General features: G+C 46.6%; 1 protein-coding gene across 1 annotated transcript; it reads left to right on the forward strand.

The window, feature by feature from the left end:
• Positions 1 to 215: 215 nt before the first annotated feature.
• ZIC1 (Zic family member 1) lies at positions 216 to 3757 on the forward strand. Its single transcript, XM_034989504.1, has 3 exons — positions 216 to 1217; positions 2631 to 2794; positions 3465 to 3757. The coding sequence occupies exons 1-3, from the start codon at positions 236 to 238 to the stop codon at positions 3660 to 3662; spliced, it is 1344 nt and encodes a 447-aa protein (XP_034845395.1). The 5' UTR covers positions 216 to 235; the 3' UTR covers positions 3663 to 3757.
• The last annotated feature ends 13028 nt before the right edge of the window (positions 3758 to 16785 follow it).

A 16785-nucleotide genomic window follows, 5' to 3' on the forward strand; every position in this document is an offset into this window, starting at 1 on the left:
TTGCGGCCCGGAGCCGTCCGGCTTCCCCGCGCTTGGCCAGGCGGGCGTCCCGGCGCGTTGCGCCGCTGCCTGCGGGCTAGGACTTCGCGAGGTGGGTCGACTCCTCCTCCCTCCTCTTCTTCTTCTTCCTCTTCCTCCGCCTCCCGTTCCTCCTCCTCCTCCTCCTGATTTTCCCTCCTCGGCGGGCGAGGGTGGGGGGGGCGGGGGAGGCCGGGGCTCGCCCCGAGCAGCCACGATGCTCCTGGACGCCGGCCCCCAGTACCCCACGATCGGCGTGACCACCTTTGGCGCGTCCCGCCACCACTCGGCGGGCGACGTGGCCGAGCGCGACGTGGGCCTGGGCATCAACCCGTTCGCCGACGGCATGGGCGCCTTCAAGCTCAACCCCAGCTCTCACGAGCTGGCCTCCGCCGGCCAGACGGCCTTCACGTCGCAGGCGCCCGGCTACGCGGCTGCCGCGGCCCTGGGCCATCACCACCACCCGGGCCACGTCGGCTCCTATTCGAGCGCAGCTTTCAACTCCACGCGGGACTTTCTGTTCCGCAACCGGGGCTTTGGCGACGCGGCAGCGGCAGCCAGCGCTCAGCACAGTCTGTTCGCTGCTTCAGCCGGAGGCTTCGGGGGCCCACACGGTCACACGGACGCCGCGGGCCACCTCCTCTTCCCTGGCCTTCACGAGCAGGCGGCGGGCCACGCGTCGCCCAACGTGGTAAACGGGCAGATGAGGCTTGGCTTCTCCGGGGACATGTACCCGCGGCCAGAACAGTACGGCCAGGTGACCAGCCCGCGTTCGGAGCATTATGCCGCGCCGCAGCTGCACGGTTATGGGCCCATGAACGTGAACATGGCCGCGCATCACGGCGCTGGCGCCTTCTTCCGTTACATGCGCCAACCCATCAAGCAGGAGCTCATCTGCAAGTGGATCGAGCCCGAGCAGCTGGCCAACCCCAAAAAGTCGTGCAACAAAACTTTCAGCACCATGCACGAGCTGGTCACGCACGTCACCGTGGAGCACGTCGGCGGGCCTGAGCAGAGTAACCACATCTGCTTTTGGGAGGAGTGTCCGCGCGAGGGCAAGCCCTTCAAAGCCAAATACAAACTGGTCAACCACATCCGCGTGCACACGGGCGAGAAGCCCTTCCCCTGCCCCTTTCCTGGCTGCGGCAAGGTCTTCGCGCGTTCTGAGAACTTAAAGATCCACAAAAGGACGCACACAGGTACGAAACCGCTGTTCTTGAACCCCCACCCCTCCATCCTGGGCCTGGGACCCGAAATCCAAAAGTCAGTGGCCGGGGCGCACAAACCGGGCCGCGGTTGGGTCTGGGCGTCAGGTTCCAGCAGGCAGGCAGTGGAAGTGTGCGCTGGTGTTTAGTTTGAGGCTTGAAATTATGAAGAGGTATAGAGAGGACTGGCCAAGAGGTATCTAGGAATTTAGATTTTTAAATGGGGACTAAAAAAGGCTGGGAGAGCAGAGAGACAAACCCAGCTTTGTGGAGCCCTTGGTGTACGCGAAGCCAGGAGAGGTGGCCGATTCTCCGCGGTGGCGGAGGCGCCAGCAAGTCCAGCTGCAGACAAATCTAAACATTTGCTTCCGGCTAACATCTTTCTCTAGACACCTTAGTGAAGATGTTGTCAAAAGAAGGAGCTAAGGAAATTGGAGGAGATAGGATGGAGGCGCCGAGAAAGAAACAAAAACTGAAAGGGTGGGGGGGAGTATTGAAAGCAAGAAAGTTGGACCTGAGGAGGCTTTTGAAGGCTTATGCATATTTAAAGAGCCCAGTTTTAGTAGTGACTTGTATTTGAGTAAGCTTAAAGAGTTGGGAGAGTCGACGGAAGGCGGAGAAGTCTTTTTTGTCAATTAGATTTTATGAGAGAGTTTTCAAAACCGAATACCCTGCGTTAGCCTTTAAAAATGAAGAGACTGGCCAGGAACAGTTAAAAGAAAAGTTCGCGGCGAGCTCAAGCCTGTGGTCTGAGTCAGGCAGGCCATTCCGGGCCCCTAGCGCCAACAAGGCCGGGAATCCTGTCTGCTTCCCTATTCTGGTTTGCCTGGGTGATTTCTATGAACCGCGTTTGGAACTTGGGGTTTAATGCCAGAGTGAAGGAAGAATTTGCGGCGCCGAGCTCTCGGTCCAGATTACCTTTTAAAATGTGAGTGTGTGTAGGGGGTGGGGTGGGGTGGAGGAGGCGACGAGGGGGGTGCGGAGCGTCGGGGAGGGGGTAGGGGGAGGAGAGAAGAGCAACACAGCAGGAGAATCTGCTGGCAGTGTGAAAATTAGAAAGCAAGAACTAGGTAGGAGCCGCCCGAAGTCGTCTGTATAGCCCCGGGCAGAAAAACCAGCAGCCAGACCTGCTGCCAGTCTGGGCTCTAGAAAAACTACCACCACTGATAATAATAATAATAAAAATTAAATCTGGATCTAATTGGATTAGAAGTTAAAATAGTTCAGATATTTATAATTCCCCTGCAGATATAAGACTTTGTTAAAGACTCGGGTTTTTTAACTTGGAAGGTACTAACACAGAGCTCTTGCCTTTTTATTTTGTTTTGATTTTTATCATTGTTTAAAATTTTAAAAACAGCCGCAGGATTTGTTGCAATCAGACTTCTCTCTTGCCTTTCGCACCAGGGGAGAAGCCCTTCAAGTGCGAGTTCGAAGGCTGCGACCGACGCTTTGCCAATAGCAGCGACCGCAAGAAGCACATGCACGTGCACACGAGCGACAAGCCCTATCTTTGCAAGATGTGCGACAAGTCCTACACGCACCCCAGCTCGCTGCGCAAACACATGAAGGTAATCGCCGCGCTCTCGCTGGCCGCCCTTGAGCCCGGACCCCCTCCGCTCTTCGGCCAGGGCCGGGCTGCGAGTGGCAGCCGGGTGGTGGAAGGAACTGGCGAAGGCCGAAAGCCAACGGTTCCGCTTTGCTGAGTGCGGCTGGGCAGGGAGGGTGGGAGCTGGAAAGGGAAATGAGGGCACCCTAAGTTTACTGTTTAATAATAAAGTTAAAAGAAGGGGGCACGCGACCGGAATTTGGCCCAGGTAGGGAGCTAGCTAGCGCTCTACCAGCGGGTTGACTGTGCCGAGGCTGCCGCCATTGTAGCTGGCAGCGTTGGCAGGAGTGTGGGGCTCTTGCACACAGGCCTGAGCGTCTGCTTACCTAAATCTGAGCAAGCAAAGTACAACGGCTGCAGGAGGGACCATCGCAGGCTCCTGCCTCAAATCCAGCCTCCCCCTTCCCAGATCTGTTTTTCTTTTGTGGGTCCCGGGGGGCGCTGTCCCTCCCTGGAGCACTGCCTTTGCAGGGCGGAGGCGGGCAGCCAAGCCTAAGTCGGGCGGGTCAGGCCTCCCATGAGTTCAAGGGGATTCAGCGCTGTGTGGGGAGGCGGCACGCGGCCTTCACCCGTCCTAGGCGGCCGCCGCGCGGGCTCTTTATCTCCGTAAAAACGCGACTTTATTCCCGCAGGTCCACGAATCCTCCTCGCAGGGCTCGCAGCCTTCGCCCGCCGCCAGCTCCGGCTACGAGTCCTCCACACCGCCCACCATCGTGTCTCCCTCCACAGAAAACCCGACCACCAGCTCCCTGTCGCCCTCCTCCTCCGCAGTCCACCATACAGCCGGCCACAGCGCGCTCTCTTCCAATTTTAATGAATGGTACGTTTAAAATCAGAAACAAAACACCGAGCAAAACCCTATTTAAGAGACTGAACACACACGTACACAAAATATTACTGAATGAACCCTGCGAATCAACACAGCCTCCTACCCGCCCCCCCGCCCCAGACACCGCAGTCCTATTTTTTTTTTAAACCTGCCAATAGACCCAGGACGAGTAAGAGAAAGAAAGCCCCAAACCTTTAATTGTTTTCCTTTTTTTTCTTTCTTTTCTTTCTTTCTTTCTTTCTCTTTCTTTCTTTCTTTCTTTTTTTTCTTTCTTTCTTTCTTTCCTTTTTTTTTTTTTTTTGGCAAAGGTTTGGTAGCCAAGGGGCGGGAGGGTGGTCGAGGAGAAGGCGGCCGCCTGACCGAGCGCTGCCAACCCCAACCGAGGGCCAGTTTCTCGTCGGAATCGAACAGGCCCTCTGGGCTTCCGTTTTGTTTGCTTGTTTTTGTTTTACTTTACATTCTTGTAAATACAGAATTATTAGCTTAAAACTGTACTGTTGGATTCTGTAAATAGTTATATCTCGGTTGGAGCGGGCGGGTGGGTTCGTGGCGTTGTGGTCTTTGCATTGGGGGAGGGGGGAGGGGCCGGGCGGGCGGGGGAGGGGGAAGGGAGGGGGGTGGGCGGCCGAAAGCCAACTGTTTGTACTGAATGGGAAGAATGTTCTAGTAAATGTGTACCAAAATGTGAATTACTTTGTACGATTACAGTCTCCACGTCGACCTAACAGAATATTATTGGTATTAATGTGCTTTTTTTTTTTTTTTTTTTTTTTGTATAAAGTGCAAACATTTCTCGTCCCAAAGTCTAAGTACTTTAGTGCAGTAAAATGTTGTTTCATGTCCTGTCAAGAATTCGTATAGTACGAGCCTGGATCTGCGTGTCAAACTGTTCCATTTGTTTATGTAAAGTGATATTAAAGAAGATATAAACTATAACTGTCCGTTGCTTTTGGCAAAAGATAAAACCACATAATGTATATAATTCCTAGTTTCCATATTTATCCGCATGTAAAGGGCCGGTTTATTCATGTTACAGCTATTCAATATTTATGGCTAGAAAAACTCGTATGTACACTTTAGTTTCCAGAACTGTTTGGTAACCTTTCGTACCTTATTAAAAGATTCTTAAATCTCAGTGATTGTGGTAGGAATTTCTTCTTCACCCCCAGCAACCTGCTGCCTCTTCGGCCAGCTTTAGTGGGTCTCTAGAAAAGCTTTCCAGTCTCCCTCGCCTTTCCTTTCTGTCATCGCAGGTCGTATAAACGTGATAAATGAACGCTACCCTGCTGGCTCTCCGAGAGGGTGTAATTAGTATTTATATCAAAATTTATGAAACAAATTTTCGGCCGCTATATAATTTAAATGACCTTTGCAGACGTACAATAACAACCATAAAAATAACAGAAATAGATTGCACAGGCGACATCAATATTAATGTAGGTAAATTGTCAGAAGCTCAGGGGCTCACTCTGCAGTGTTGCAAGTGAACTTGAAGCAGAGGGTTCCGCTGCCCCCCAAATTAAATTCCCCTGGCTGAAACCGAGTTGCAGATTTACAATATCATATTTTAAATTGCTGTCTTCAATTAAACCATTTATGGCCATAACTAATTTTCAGGATGTTGATGCATGGTTTTACAGACCTTCCTTCTTTGTACAAAAGTAAACGCCCATAAAGCGTTTTACTTATATTTCTTCAAACGTGATGCTAATTTAAATTAATTACTTCCTATGATATGTTATTATTCCTATAATTTTGCCACTGTTATTAGTTCTTTCAAAAATACATCTAGGGAAGAGAATTATTTTATGTAATTTGATTATCTTTCTATCTCTTTTATTTATTTCTCATTTACTTAAGAAATTCGTTCCATTGGCTGGCGTTGATACAGTAAATTTGTAAATGAGGAGACAATATAAAAAATCTAAATTACTTGTGCTTAATGACTGTAGCAGAACGCCTTTTCTCTAAATCAGATTGTCTTTCTTGCAGTTTAGTTTGATAGATTTGCAAGCTATGCTGCTCCTTCGAAGTTAGCTGCGCTGGTAGGAACGCGAGCTTCTTTGTCTCTGGTTGTAGCTTGCATGATCGCCCCATTAAGCAGACAACGTAGGGGAGATCACAAATCAGGGCCTTGGCTGTAGCTGCAAGGGTGTGGATGTGTCAGAGCAGGAGGCAGAAACTGACCTCAGTGTGGACAAGGACGAACCTGGACCTGCTTTTTTAACATACTATGTGTGTTCAGGAAATCATAGGCCATATTGACTCTGAGAAGAAAAGTAAGAGAGGGAAAACCCTGCAAAAGTATGAGAACCCCTTAAGATATTGACATCTATTTCAAAGAGACATTAATTTTTCAGAGTATATCATTGACCAATTACAAAATCAAAATGTTAAATTCTCTTTAAAAATCCTTTGTTGACATGTCTTCATCTCTTGCCATTTGTATTTGTCACTTTTGGCCAACAAAGTTTTATTGGTAAAGGAGGGGATTTGCTGCAGTTTATGTAACACATAAAAAACTGGAGATGGTGGTGTTTAACTTTTTAAAAAATACTATTGTGATTATAAGAGTAAATATTAACCTTTCATGAAAAGAGCGCCACCTTGCAAGGTTTGGCGAGATTTAAGGAAGTTGAACACCTAAACGAGAAATGCTGCTAGCTCCTAAAATTTGTGACCAAAAGCTGTCCCCAATTGTCTTTGGAGGTTTCAGATTGATTAATAGTGTAGTATTTGACATGACACTAGACATTAGGCCCAATAATTAAAAAAAAAAAAAAAAGAAAGGAATAAAGATAGTTCCATCTCTCTAGGAAAGAAAGATAAATACCTCAATTAATAATCCTTCCCCTTCCCATAGAGATCAGAATGTCTGAGATCCTGACATGAGTATTTATGACAATAATAATCATAATAATAACAACAGTATTTTTCAACTTTGTTAGTACATTTAAGAAGACAGTAAATGAGTGCATTTTTTTCTTTGTCCATTCTTAAAAGCAGTTTACTTCAAATTTGGAAATATAAATGTGTCATTATTTGTTATGTTTCTGGTGATTTTTTAACTTTAATATCATTGTATAGTAATTAAATATACTATGATCTATGATTTAAGTAGGATATTTTAAATATAAATTTTAGGGGTAAATATTTACTTCAAAACTATTTCACATTTAAAACATTTTTTTATTTTGGCTTTGAAGCCAAATAATTTTTTTTAAAAAACCATTTGAGGAATACTGTGTGTGTTTGTGAATAATCTCACTCACAGGAAAGGAATTTTTACAGTAGAAGCCAGTATTTATGCCAATGCCCCTTATGCATTCTCTTCTCCAACACCCACCACAAAGAAAAAGTCATTAATGATGTAGGTCGCTTAAAATAATGCTTCAAACTTAAATGTAGTCTATTATTTTGCTGGTACCTTTAATGTCTGCTTCTTGAGATGTATTCTTCATACTTTTCTTCATGGGCTATTAGGTTTTGAAATACATGAATGTGAACAGCGAGATATATTGTTAGACCCTATTTAGCAGGAGCTGAATATGCTGCAAATGGCTGGTTTCTGTGTGTAGCTGTGGATTTTGGTTTAGGCAGACAGCCATCCTGATTTATATTTCCACTGCATTGTATTCTGGATACTATCAAGTGATTAGAACAACTGACAAGTTATTAAAAAGTTATATTGTATCAACAAAAAATGCCTAAGTACAAGCAATCATATTTGAGAAATGAAGAGAAATGAGTTGTGATATGTGTGTGTGTACATTTACAGAGTAAGCATATAAATATACAAGCACCATTTATATGGGGGTTAAGTAATTTTCAAACATTTCAGATCCTTTGTTTTCTTCTTCAAAAGCTACCCCCAACTGCTTTAAGCATTTGCAGCTGATGATTTTGATTTTTTAAAGTCAAGCATTCAGGTTAACCTTTAAGAAGCAAACCACCTCCAAAAGAAAGATGTAACCTTTCAATTGGCCCATATGCTTATCATTTTTTTTTTTTTTTTTTTTTTGCTTTAGCTGACAATGAAAATAGCACTAACCTTCTTTGGTGATGGGCCTGGCATTTAGATGTTTTTATTTGTTGACTGTGAAGTTTTCTCAGAACTTTTAAAGGACTGGCAACAGAACTACACTCCCCAGCTCTGAAACCTTCCAGACATCCCCTTTTTGAGGCCAAGATACAGTAAGTGTGTTGGACCCCTTGTGAATCAGTGCTGGTGTAGTTAGTACCTAAACATACTTCTTTCCAGGAGGCAGCTTGGAGAAGGTCCTGGTCCTTAAAGAGCAGCATTAGTTTAAGATGGGTTGGGGAGTAACTGTATATGGTCTGGCAAACTCCAAAGGAAGACACTGAGCTTGTGCTTTTGATACTTGTAAACTATATATGAAACCATCAGATTTCAGACATTCCCAATTCACATTTTTTTTTAACATGAAATACTAATTACGAATTTATTTCCTCCTTTCTAGGTACAGAGTTCTCGCCTCCTTCTAGTATCAGTGTATTTCTTAGAACTGTGTGTTCATATTAGGAAAAAAAAAGTGTTTTCATGAAGATGGTCACAGTTGATATCACTCTCTGGTTTTAGAATTCTTGAAAATAGAGTGGCAATGAAAAGATGTATCCCATCTATGCCAGTTAACCACTAAAGGTTCACATTACCCATGATACTCCCAGCTATTTACAACCTCAGTCACCATCAGTAATATGTACTCATTCAAACTGGTTACATATAGAAAGTAATGCTTTATAAGGGTAACTATACAGCAATCTTTTTTTTTTTTTTCCAAGTGACAGTCACTGGTTTGGGGGAAGAAATAAGAAACAAGTTAATAACTTCCTATGACATGTCACATTTGAGTCTTTTCTTAAAAGTTTTTGCAAATATAACGGTATAATATATACAGAGAATGGGTAATATTCTCCATTAACCTTTGCAAGACTGGTTGCTCCAGAGTCTCTCCTTGAGCAAGAGGAAACAAGATCAAGCCAAAACAGGGACTATTTTTACCATGCAAGCTGAATTCTGGCATTAGTTCCTAACGTTTATTTCCACTTTAGAGCAAGGAGCTAGAACAGTATGATGCTATTCCAATTGATGCTATAATGGAAGTGGGTTTTTTAAGAATATAAAGTAGGATTTAGCTATCTACTATGGAAATGACATTATTTGGCCGTGAAGATGCTAGAGACATACGACTGTCAACTGTCCCCAATATTTTGGTTGCCTCTGATGGTTGCAGGGAATCTCTAGTATATGGAGGGAAATTCACTGGTTGTGAACTTAGTGATATTTTCACCTATAGCATACACAAGAATCAACTATTAAATGTTGATATAAACATACGGAAGTCCTATCTTTAAAAAAAAAAAAAACCACCCAGCAGACGTTTGAAGGCTAGATACCTTAGCAAATCTATCCTTTGTGTGACAATTCCCATTAGCTACAGAAAACATACGGACGTAAAGAGGGCGAGAGAAGCTCACAGCCCGATTCCTTTTTAAAAATGTTCTGTCTATCCGGGAAAATCCTAGCTTCTCGCAAAGAAAACTGAGTTGTGGAGGCAGGTAAAACCAAGAGAAAGGATAGGGGTGGGCGAGTCTAAGCGTCAAGGGAGATTTTTGTCCTGGAAAATTTCCTGAGAATATATCAACACAGGCTTTTGGGGTGGATGTGTGTGTCGGGATGGGGGGAGCGAAACAACAAGACTTCGCCAAAGCACCCCCACAGACGGCCGGACGGTCAGCGTTTGCAGGGCCCTTTGCGCCACACTGTAGCCCGGCGGGGCGCTTTCCAAGGCGCCGCGGCGGGCTGGGGCTGCGGCTGCGGCTGGGAGAGCTGTGCGCATGCGCGGCCCGCGACCCGCGGTTCCACGTGCTGATGAATATGCAGGAGGCGCCTTTGCCCACGCGGGCTGCGGAGGGAACCTCTCAGAGGCTCAGGCCTGTGAAAGCCGCTGGCCGGGCTGCCAAAATAGTGCGGCGAGGAAGCTGCACGTGTTTGTTTTCAAACCGCGCTGGTTTGAGTTCACAAAGCCAGGCAGATAGCGTCGGCTCGAGCCTGTGCTCGCAGCCATCGGAACCGCAAGCTGAGCTGGCTAGACAGAAGTTTCCCTTACCCCAAGGGTCGTGGCCTGTGATGTGCGCGAGCCCCAGACAGGAGCCAAGTACGTTGAGCATTCCCCCTCTGCCTGTCCGCTCCTAAGCCGGAAGCTGGCACCCTGGCCCTTCTTCTCCCTTAGTTCCAAGGAGAATACGTACCCTCCACTCATCTGGTACCTAAACAGAGCCCAAGTCTGAGATGGGCGGGGGGGGGGGGGGGGGGGGGGGGGGGGGGGGGTTTTCCTGGCGCCCCCCCCCTTTGCCCAGTTATAGGCCTGAATGTCCCCTTGTCTGTCTCTCTCCCCTTTTTCTTTTCTCTCTCCTGTTTCCTCTTCCTCTCTCTGACTGTGTCCTAGCCACTACTTACCCATTTAGGGGACTAATAGCAGCTTGCTGTGAGGTTTTCATTGACCCTTCCCAAATAATGTTTGTCAGCTCGCTAGTTGATGTAGTTCTGTTAAGATCAAATGGGCTTACGTGATGACTGGTGGAGGAACTGCTCTGGCTGAGAGACCTGTAAAGTGTAGGGTTTGGTGAGAGAAATCAGGAGTTTCAGGCGCTGGTGACATTCTTGGGTCCTGCACGTTGCATGATGTTTTGTGGCCAATGTATTAACAGTTCCAGAGCCAATGCATAACCTGTCCGGTGGAGTGGCCAACTTGTAAACAAAGGGGAGGGCTGGTGGAGGCTTCCTGGATTATTCTATTTTCAGATCGGTCTCTATAGAGTTCTGTCTTTGGGTGTTTTAGTCAAAATCCTACATCCCATGTCATCAGATAATGGCTGCCACAGGTTCCAATCCTCCTCTGGATTTTACTTTTAACTGAATGGGTGGACCCATTCCATGACACCCATCTCTCTTGCTTCCCCCACAGCCAACAGGAGAGGCCTTGTGTCACTGTACTGTGTAACTCAGGGCTAGCTTCACCCTACCAGTTCTGACCGGGGGCCATAGCATCATTTCATCTGACAGCCACCACTCGCCAAGTCTTCAGCTTAAGGGTGCGGCCCAGTGGTTTTGGAAACGGTCCTGCCCGGACTAGGCCTTTCCCCTTTCCCAGGCCCTAGGTCTCAGAGCTTGATAATACGAAGATGGCTTGAGAAGAGCCGCAGGGACCCGGACCCACGGAGATCTGGCAGAAGCCCGTCACCCCCACGCCCGGGGACTTGGTCTAACGGGCTGGAGCAGGAGGGTTCTCTTGTCTGAGGTCCCCAGAGGCCAGAGAGCCCAGCGTCTAGTCCGGAGCGCAGAATCCCTTGATCGAACGAATCCCCCGCCACAAGAGCCACCTCACAGGAAACCCTTCGCAATTCGGGTCTTTTTGTGTCCAAACATGTTGTGTGTTTGGGTGGGGGGCGATCTAGATTCCACGGACTCCATGCTTATGATGAAGACGTGTGTTGGGCTCACTCTGAGCAGAAAGCTCAAACCCAGCGTGGGTTTTTGCGTTCCTCCCCAAAAGGCCAGGGCCCAAAGAACCCTTTTCATTTGGCGAGGGGCTTGACGGAAGGGAGGGGAGGGGGCGGGAGCGGGCAGGGGTCTGCAAGCCAGCGGCCGGGCGCGACGGACTTGCCCGGCTGCTCAGCTTGGCCGCCAGCATCCATGCTGGCGACGTGGTTGCTCTTTCCCGGGCCAGAGAGTGGGGATGCCTCTTCCCCCACCCCCACCACCTCCTCGGCGCCCCGGGTCGGCGCCAGAGCCCCGGAGGCCGGAGGCTCTGGCCTGATAGAGGCGAGGCGGGCTCTGTGACCTCCCCCGGGTCAGTCCGAGTTTAGTCTGCGGAGGCGACGGCGGGGGAGCGGGCCGGGGCCAAGATGGACCCCAAACCAGACAGGCGCTTTCCTTCCCCCCGACTCGCGCCTTAGTACCTGCCCATATTGCCCGTCTTCGGTAGGACTATCTGCCTGGCTTCTGTCTGCTGTCAACCTTGCCCGAAATCTAGACCCCAGACTTGGTAAGTCGTGTTCTTCCCCCACCCCGCCCCGCCACCTTCCTAGCTGACTGGGCCCGCGACTTCGTGCGCGCGCGTGGCCCGAAGCGCGCGCTGAGAAGTTGGGCTGATTGGGAGCAGCCGCGCCAATCCGGCCTCTGCGGCTGGTGTGTATGAACGCCGAGGACCCCGAGGTAGTCAGAAATGTCGCGGGGCTCCCCAGTGAGTTGGGAGCGAAAAGCATCCTTGCTCTCCTGGATCTTCTTTGTCCCTGTGGACACCCAAACCTACCTTTTAAGCAGGAGCTTTCTGCTGGTCTCTAAAGTGTGTGTGTGTGTGTGTGTGTGTGTGTGTTGGGATAGTAGCGGGGGAGGAGAACCGTCCCTTTCCCAAAGCAGTTTCTAATCCCTAAGGTCTCCAACAAAGTTTACTCATGGTTTCCATTTGAATGCTGTGAAGTCGTCGTCGTCGTTGTTGTTACTATTTTAAGTGAAGATTTCTAAGTCACGCTTCTCAAATATACGTGCCTCTTGAGGACATTTCGACAATTACCTTGTCCACTAACTCCATTCCCTTTCCTCTGGAAAAAAAAATAAACTTAATTTTTCAGTAGTTGCCTTAGGACACGTCGTTTACGTGTCACTAATGTGAAGAAAGAAGGAAAGAAAAAACAGCCTTGGTATTTCTTGTCGGAAGTCCGTGTGCTCTATTATTGAAATGTGCAAGATGGATTTTTGGGGGGGAGGGGTAGGCAGGGCTCTGGAAGAGTGCTTTTGAACCGCGCTGCCCTGTTGCACGGGGCTGACCTTTGGCTGACACGACCACGGAGCGGGCCGTTCGTTAACGAGGATTTGATACATTAGACATTCGAGCTGGGCGTGTAAACCCACACTCTGAATCCAGATTTTGCTCAAATTAGTGTACGAGGAAATGATCTTTTTAAGTCCCGAGGCTTAACCAAACGTCAGGAGGGCCAATCGCTGCCTGAAAAGGGCAGTGAAGGACACCCAGTAAAAGACACATTCCTATCTCCTTAAAAAACAAACAACATAAAACCAAAAAACATTCTTTGAATAATTCCTGAAATCTTCCAAGTCTCCACCTTGAGGAAATGCTTATAAATAAGGCTAATCATTCATTCTAATGAATTCTGATGTGTTAAATCCTAACACCAGGCAAGGCTGTGAAGGCAGTGACACAGTTATGGCAATAATTCTTCTTTGAGATTCATATATTTTGAGTTAATGTTTTACTCAAAAGAGATACTAGAGTGTGACAATTTATATCCGCCAGGCAGTGGGGCACATACAGAGGAGAGAGTCACAGATTTTAAAGCCGGTTCAAAGTTGATGCGTCCCTCAATTTGATTTGGTTCGATTTGTCTCCAGACTTTGGAGCCCAGAAAGGGAAAGCAGGCTGGCCACCAGGACCCTGGCCTGGAGCGCTGGGGCTGAACCTGCAGCTCCCCGGCCGAGTTGGGGACTTTACTGCAGCCCCTTGGAGGGTGCGGCGGCTCCCGCGGTATTTATTGACTGACTCGGGAAGGTGTCATTTTATTTAAGTTGACATTAAAGCTCTAACTTAAAAAAAAAAAAAAAAAAGGCACAGCCTGAAAATGCTTTCTTTTCTTTTCCCCAATAGCAGAGCCCGCTAAAAGGGGGAGAAATTCGCTCTTGTCGAAGTTCCCAGCCATCTGAGAGTGCAAGGGGGAGGACGAAGCGAAATGGTATTCTTGCTCTGTGCCTCTCGACCCTCTACTCTCTGACTTCCTTACGTTGCTTTCCTGCGGAGAGTACCGCAGAGGCAAAGGCAGTTTTCTGCACCTGACTGCTGGTTTCCGCCGCTGGGTTTTGCTGGGTCTGCCCAGGGGCGGTTCCTGGGACCCGAATTTATTCCAGGCGAAAATGTACACGAAACAGTTTTTGGCCTATATCTTTGCTCAGGGAGTCTCCATCTCCTTTCCCCTGTGTCCTCTGAGTGTAAATGAAAAGATGGAAAATTAAACGAGAAAGGCACGTACTATCATGAAAAAAAAAAGATAGTTTAAAAGTAAGGAATCTAGCGGGGAGAAATCATTCTCTAAGAGCCTACATAGAAGAAATCCTGACAGGGCCTACGAGAGCTACAGGATTTGCTCCAGAATGAGTTCTGTAGACAGCGTCCCACGCACACGCCGATGACTCTCTAAACTCTGGTTCCCGACCCTTAGGACAAGGACAGCTGCGCGGGTTGAACACTTTTCGAGACGATAGACGTCCTGACCTCCTTTGGAAAAAGCACACCTTTCCAAAATCTTGAGAACCCGTCAGGCTTGGGAAGGTTGCAAAAGCTGGTCTAAGAGTTAAGAAGAGAATGGAGAAAGAAGGGAAAGGCTGTCAGAGAAAGGAGAAAGGAAAGATTGTGGCTAGTGACTGCGAGATCGATTGAGTTCATTTTCCCCCAGCGGCGGGTCCCAGCACCCTCCTCCCCCAGGTTGCGATCACCAGCTACTGGTGTACAGGCGAGAAACTGCCCGGGATCACCAACTACCAAAGTTTGTCAAGTTGAGGTAGAAGCGGTGGGTCTGTTTCATTTTAAGGTCCACTTTTGGGAGTCGGTGGAAACAGTATAACGCTGATTTTCGTACAATCTTCTAAGAGTGGAAGGAAGGAAGCGATCGCCGCTTACAGACTTGCTCTTAGTTTCTTTGGCCCCCTTCTCTACAGGCCCCACCCTCGTCTAGCCCACGGAGCCTGCACCTGGGTTTGGGCATCCAGACGCGCTCGCAGGTCTGGGGTACCCGCGAGTGCCCCCCCACCCCCCACCCCCCAGGCCCCTAGCCCCCCAGCTACGAACGCTGAGGTTCTAACTGCGACGTGACTTTCTGGCTAACGTGAGGGAAGCCCCTTTCCATCCTTCTGGGGTTTCATCGAGCCCTGCCCCGGCCTCCCTCCCCAAAACCCCCGTGGCCTTGGTCGGGGCCACCCGGGACCTGACCCAGGCCGCGCTGCCGCTGACGTCAGGGGCTCCCGGTCGCCCGAACCCAAGTCCTGGCCACAAGGTGCCCGGCGCGGGCATCATTAATTATTAGACGGTAAATGTTGTAAAGAAAGCTCAAGCTATTATTATTCAAGCGGGAGCTGACTATATATATATTTTATATGTATATAATATATATTATATATAGTAAGGTTTTGGTTTCTCAAAGCATAGTTACTAACTTCGCACCCTCCTGCGTTCCCGTCTGCCCCCTGGGTCCACTCTTTTGTAGATTTGAGCTCCTTAGTTTGTAACTGGTTTGGGGGATTCTTGGTGGAAGCGCCAATATTTGTTCATATGGGAACTGCATGGCTACAACTTCCCTGTAGATTCAAGCTTGAGGAGCTTAATCATCTCCATCAACCAAGGGTGTGTGTGGGGGGGGGGGGGGGGAGCATTGCTTCATTAAGCTTCATAAAGCTTCATAAAGCTGGATCTAGGATGTTCACATCATCCTTTTGTTTGGTCAGATTCTTAGTCCGAGATCTGATACTGTTATTGTTGTTGTTGAGTAAAAAGGAGGGGAAAAAACTCCACCTACACCGATAGGGCCAAGATAAATGAATAGTGTAATTCGGTATCAGGAACAAAACCTTTCATTTGTAACATCAAACGCAGCATTTCTTTTGTTTTTAAAGGAATTACACTATAATGTCTGACTTAAAATAGAATTTTAAGCAGTACTAACTTCTTCAAAATAACACCAGTTCTTGGTTCTAGCTCTAATACATTTTCAAAATCCTTTCCCTGAGGATTACTGCCTAATAAACATAGGGCACAGCAGGGTCATTGTGGTGTGAATTCTCTCTTGGGCTCTTCTCCACAAAAGGAAAAAAAAAATCATGCCATATATGACGGAATTCCACAGGTGATGTGAGGTGATTTTCTGGAAAAAGAACAAAGTGATATTAGAATTAAACTAAAAACCCATTTGAATTAAGACAATTTTTATGTAAGTGGGAACAATAATCCACAAATTTAAACTTCTTGAATATTATCTTATTTGTCATAAATAACTTTTTTGAAATTCCCTTGTTGAATTAGCTGTTTGAAAGATCCTGCACATAAAAATAAAGCTCCCATGTATCACTGCATAAAACTAGTAAGTAGCATCTCTCAAAAATATAAAATTATCTTCATACTTATGAATATAAAATGTATTTGTCAGTATCCACAGGTCCAGTATGAAAAGTCTCTCCAGTTCTATATATAGGAGGTAGAAATATCTTGAAAAGCACTTTGAAAGGCAGGTAATTTGTTTACTGTTTCACAGACATAAAAACAACTGACTGAACTTTAATTTTTCTTTTGGAAGTTTTAGAGCCCTGCAAGCAGCTTTTGATTCAGAACTGTGATGGTGACCTTTTACTCTCAAATTAGTAATTTATTTTTAACCAATCATTATATGGTAAACATTTAACAAATGTATACAGATTCCTCAGAAGTGTGCAATAATTATTTAGAAAATATGAGTAAAAATAGAGCTCATTCTTATACAACTTATAAATATATTTGCAGTATTGAAATCTTTTTGAAGGAGAGTTTTAAAAAGTTTAAATGGTCATATTAATAAATGTACAAAATTCCACAAGCATGGATCAATAAAAATTTCCAAGAATTGTGTGTTAAACATATTAGAAAAGAGATGCCTGCGCACAAAAAGAAAAATGAAAAGAAACCTCACTTAGGGAAATGAAAACAAAGGTCCAGGGTCCAACATTTTTTTTCTTTAATGATTATTACCTATTTTTATGGCTTGTTATACCAGACTTTTCATTTAAAATTCCAAAATGTGTGTGAGCTGGAAAAAAAATATTTGGAGTTGAGGACAACAGTTAATTGGTATTCAACAACTTCGGTGCTGTTTCTGTTTTTTGTACCACTACTTTTATATACTATAAATCTTTCCAGAGAGCTCTGCTATTTTTGGTACAACAGGCTGAAATTTATGGACCTAAGATATATTCCAGACCATGTATATAACACCCTGGCTGAGAAAAACCCTAGGATATTCATTAGATTAAAAAAAAAATTCAGCTAGTATTATTTTAGTTCCTGAAT

The sequence above is a fragment of the Mirounga leonina genome, unplaced genomic scaffold (genome assembly GCF_011800145.1).
Source record: "Mirounga leonina isolate KUSES-001 unplaced genomic scaffold, KU_Mleo_1.0 Mir_115, whole genome shotgun sequence".
In the NCBI taxonomy this organism is placed as follows: domain Eukaryota; kingdom Metazoa; phylum Chordata; class Mammalia; order Carnivora; family Phocidae; genus Mirounga; species Mirounga leonina.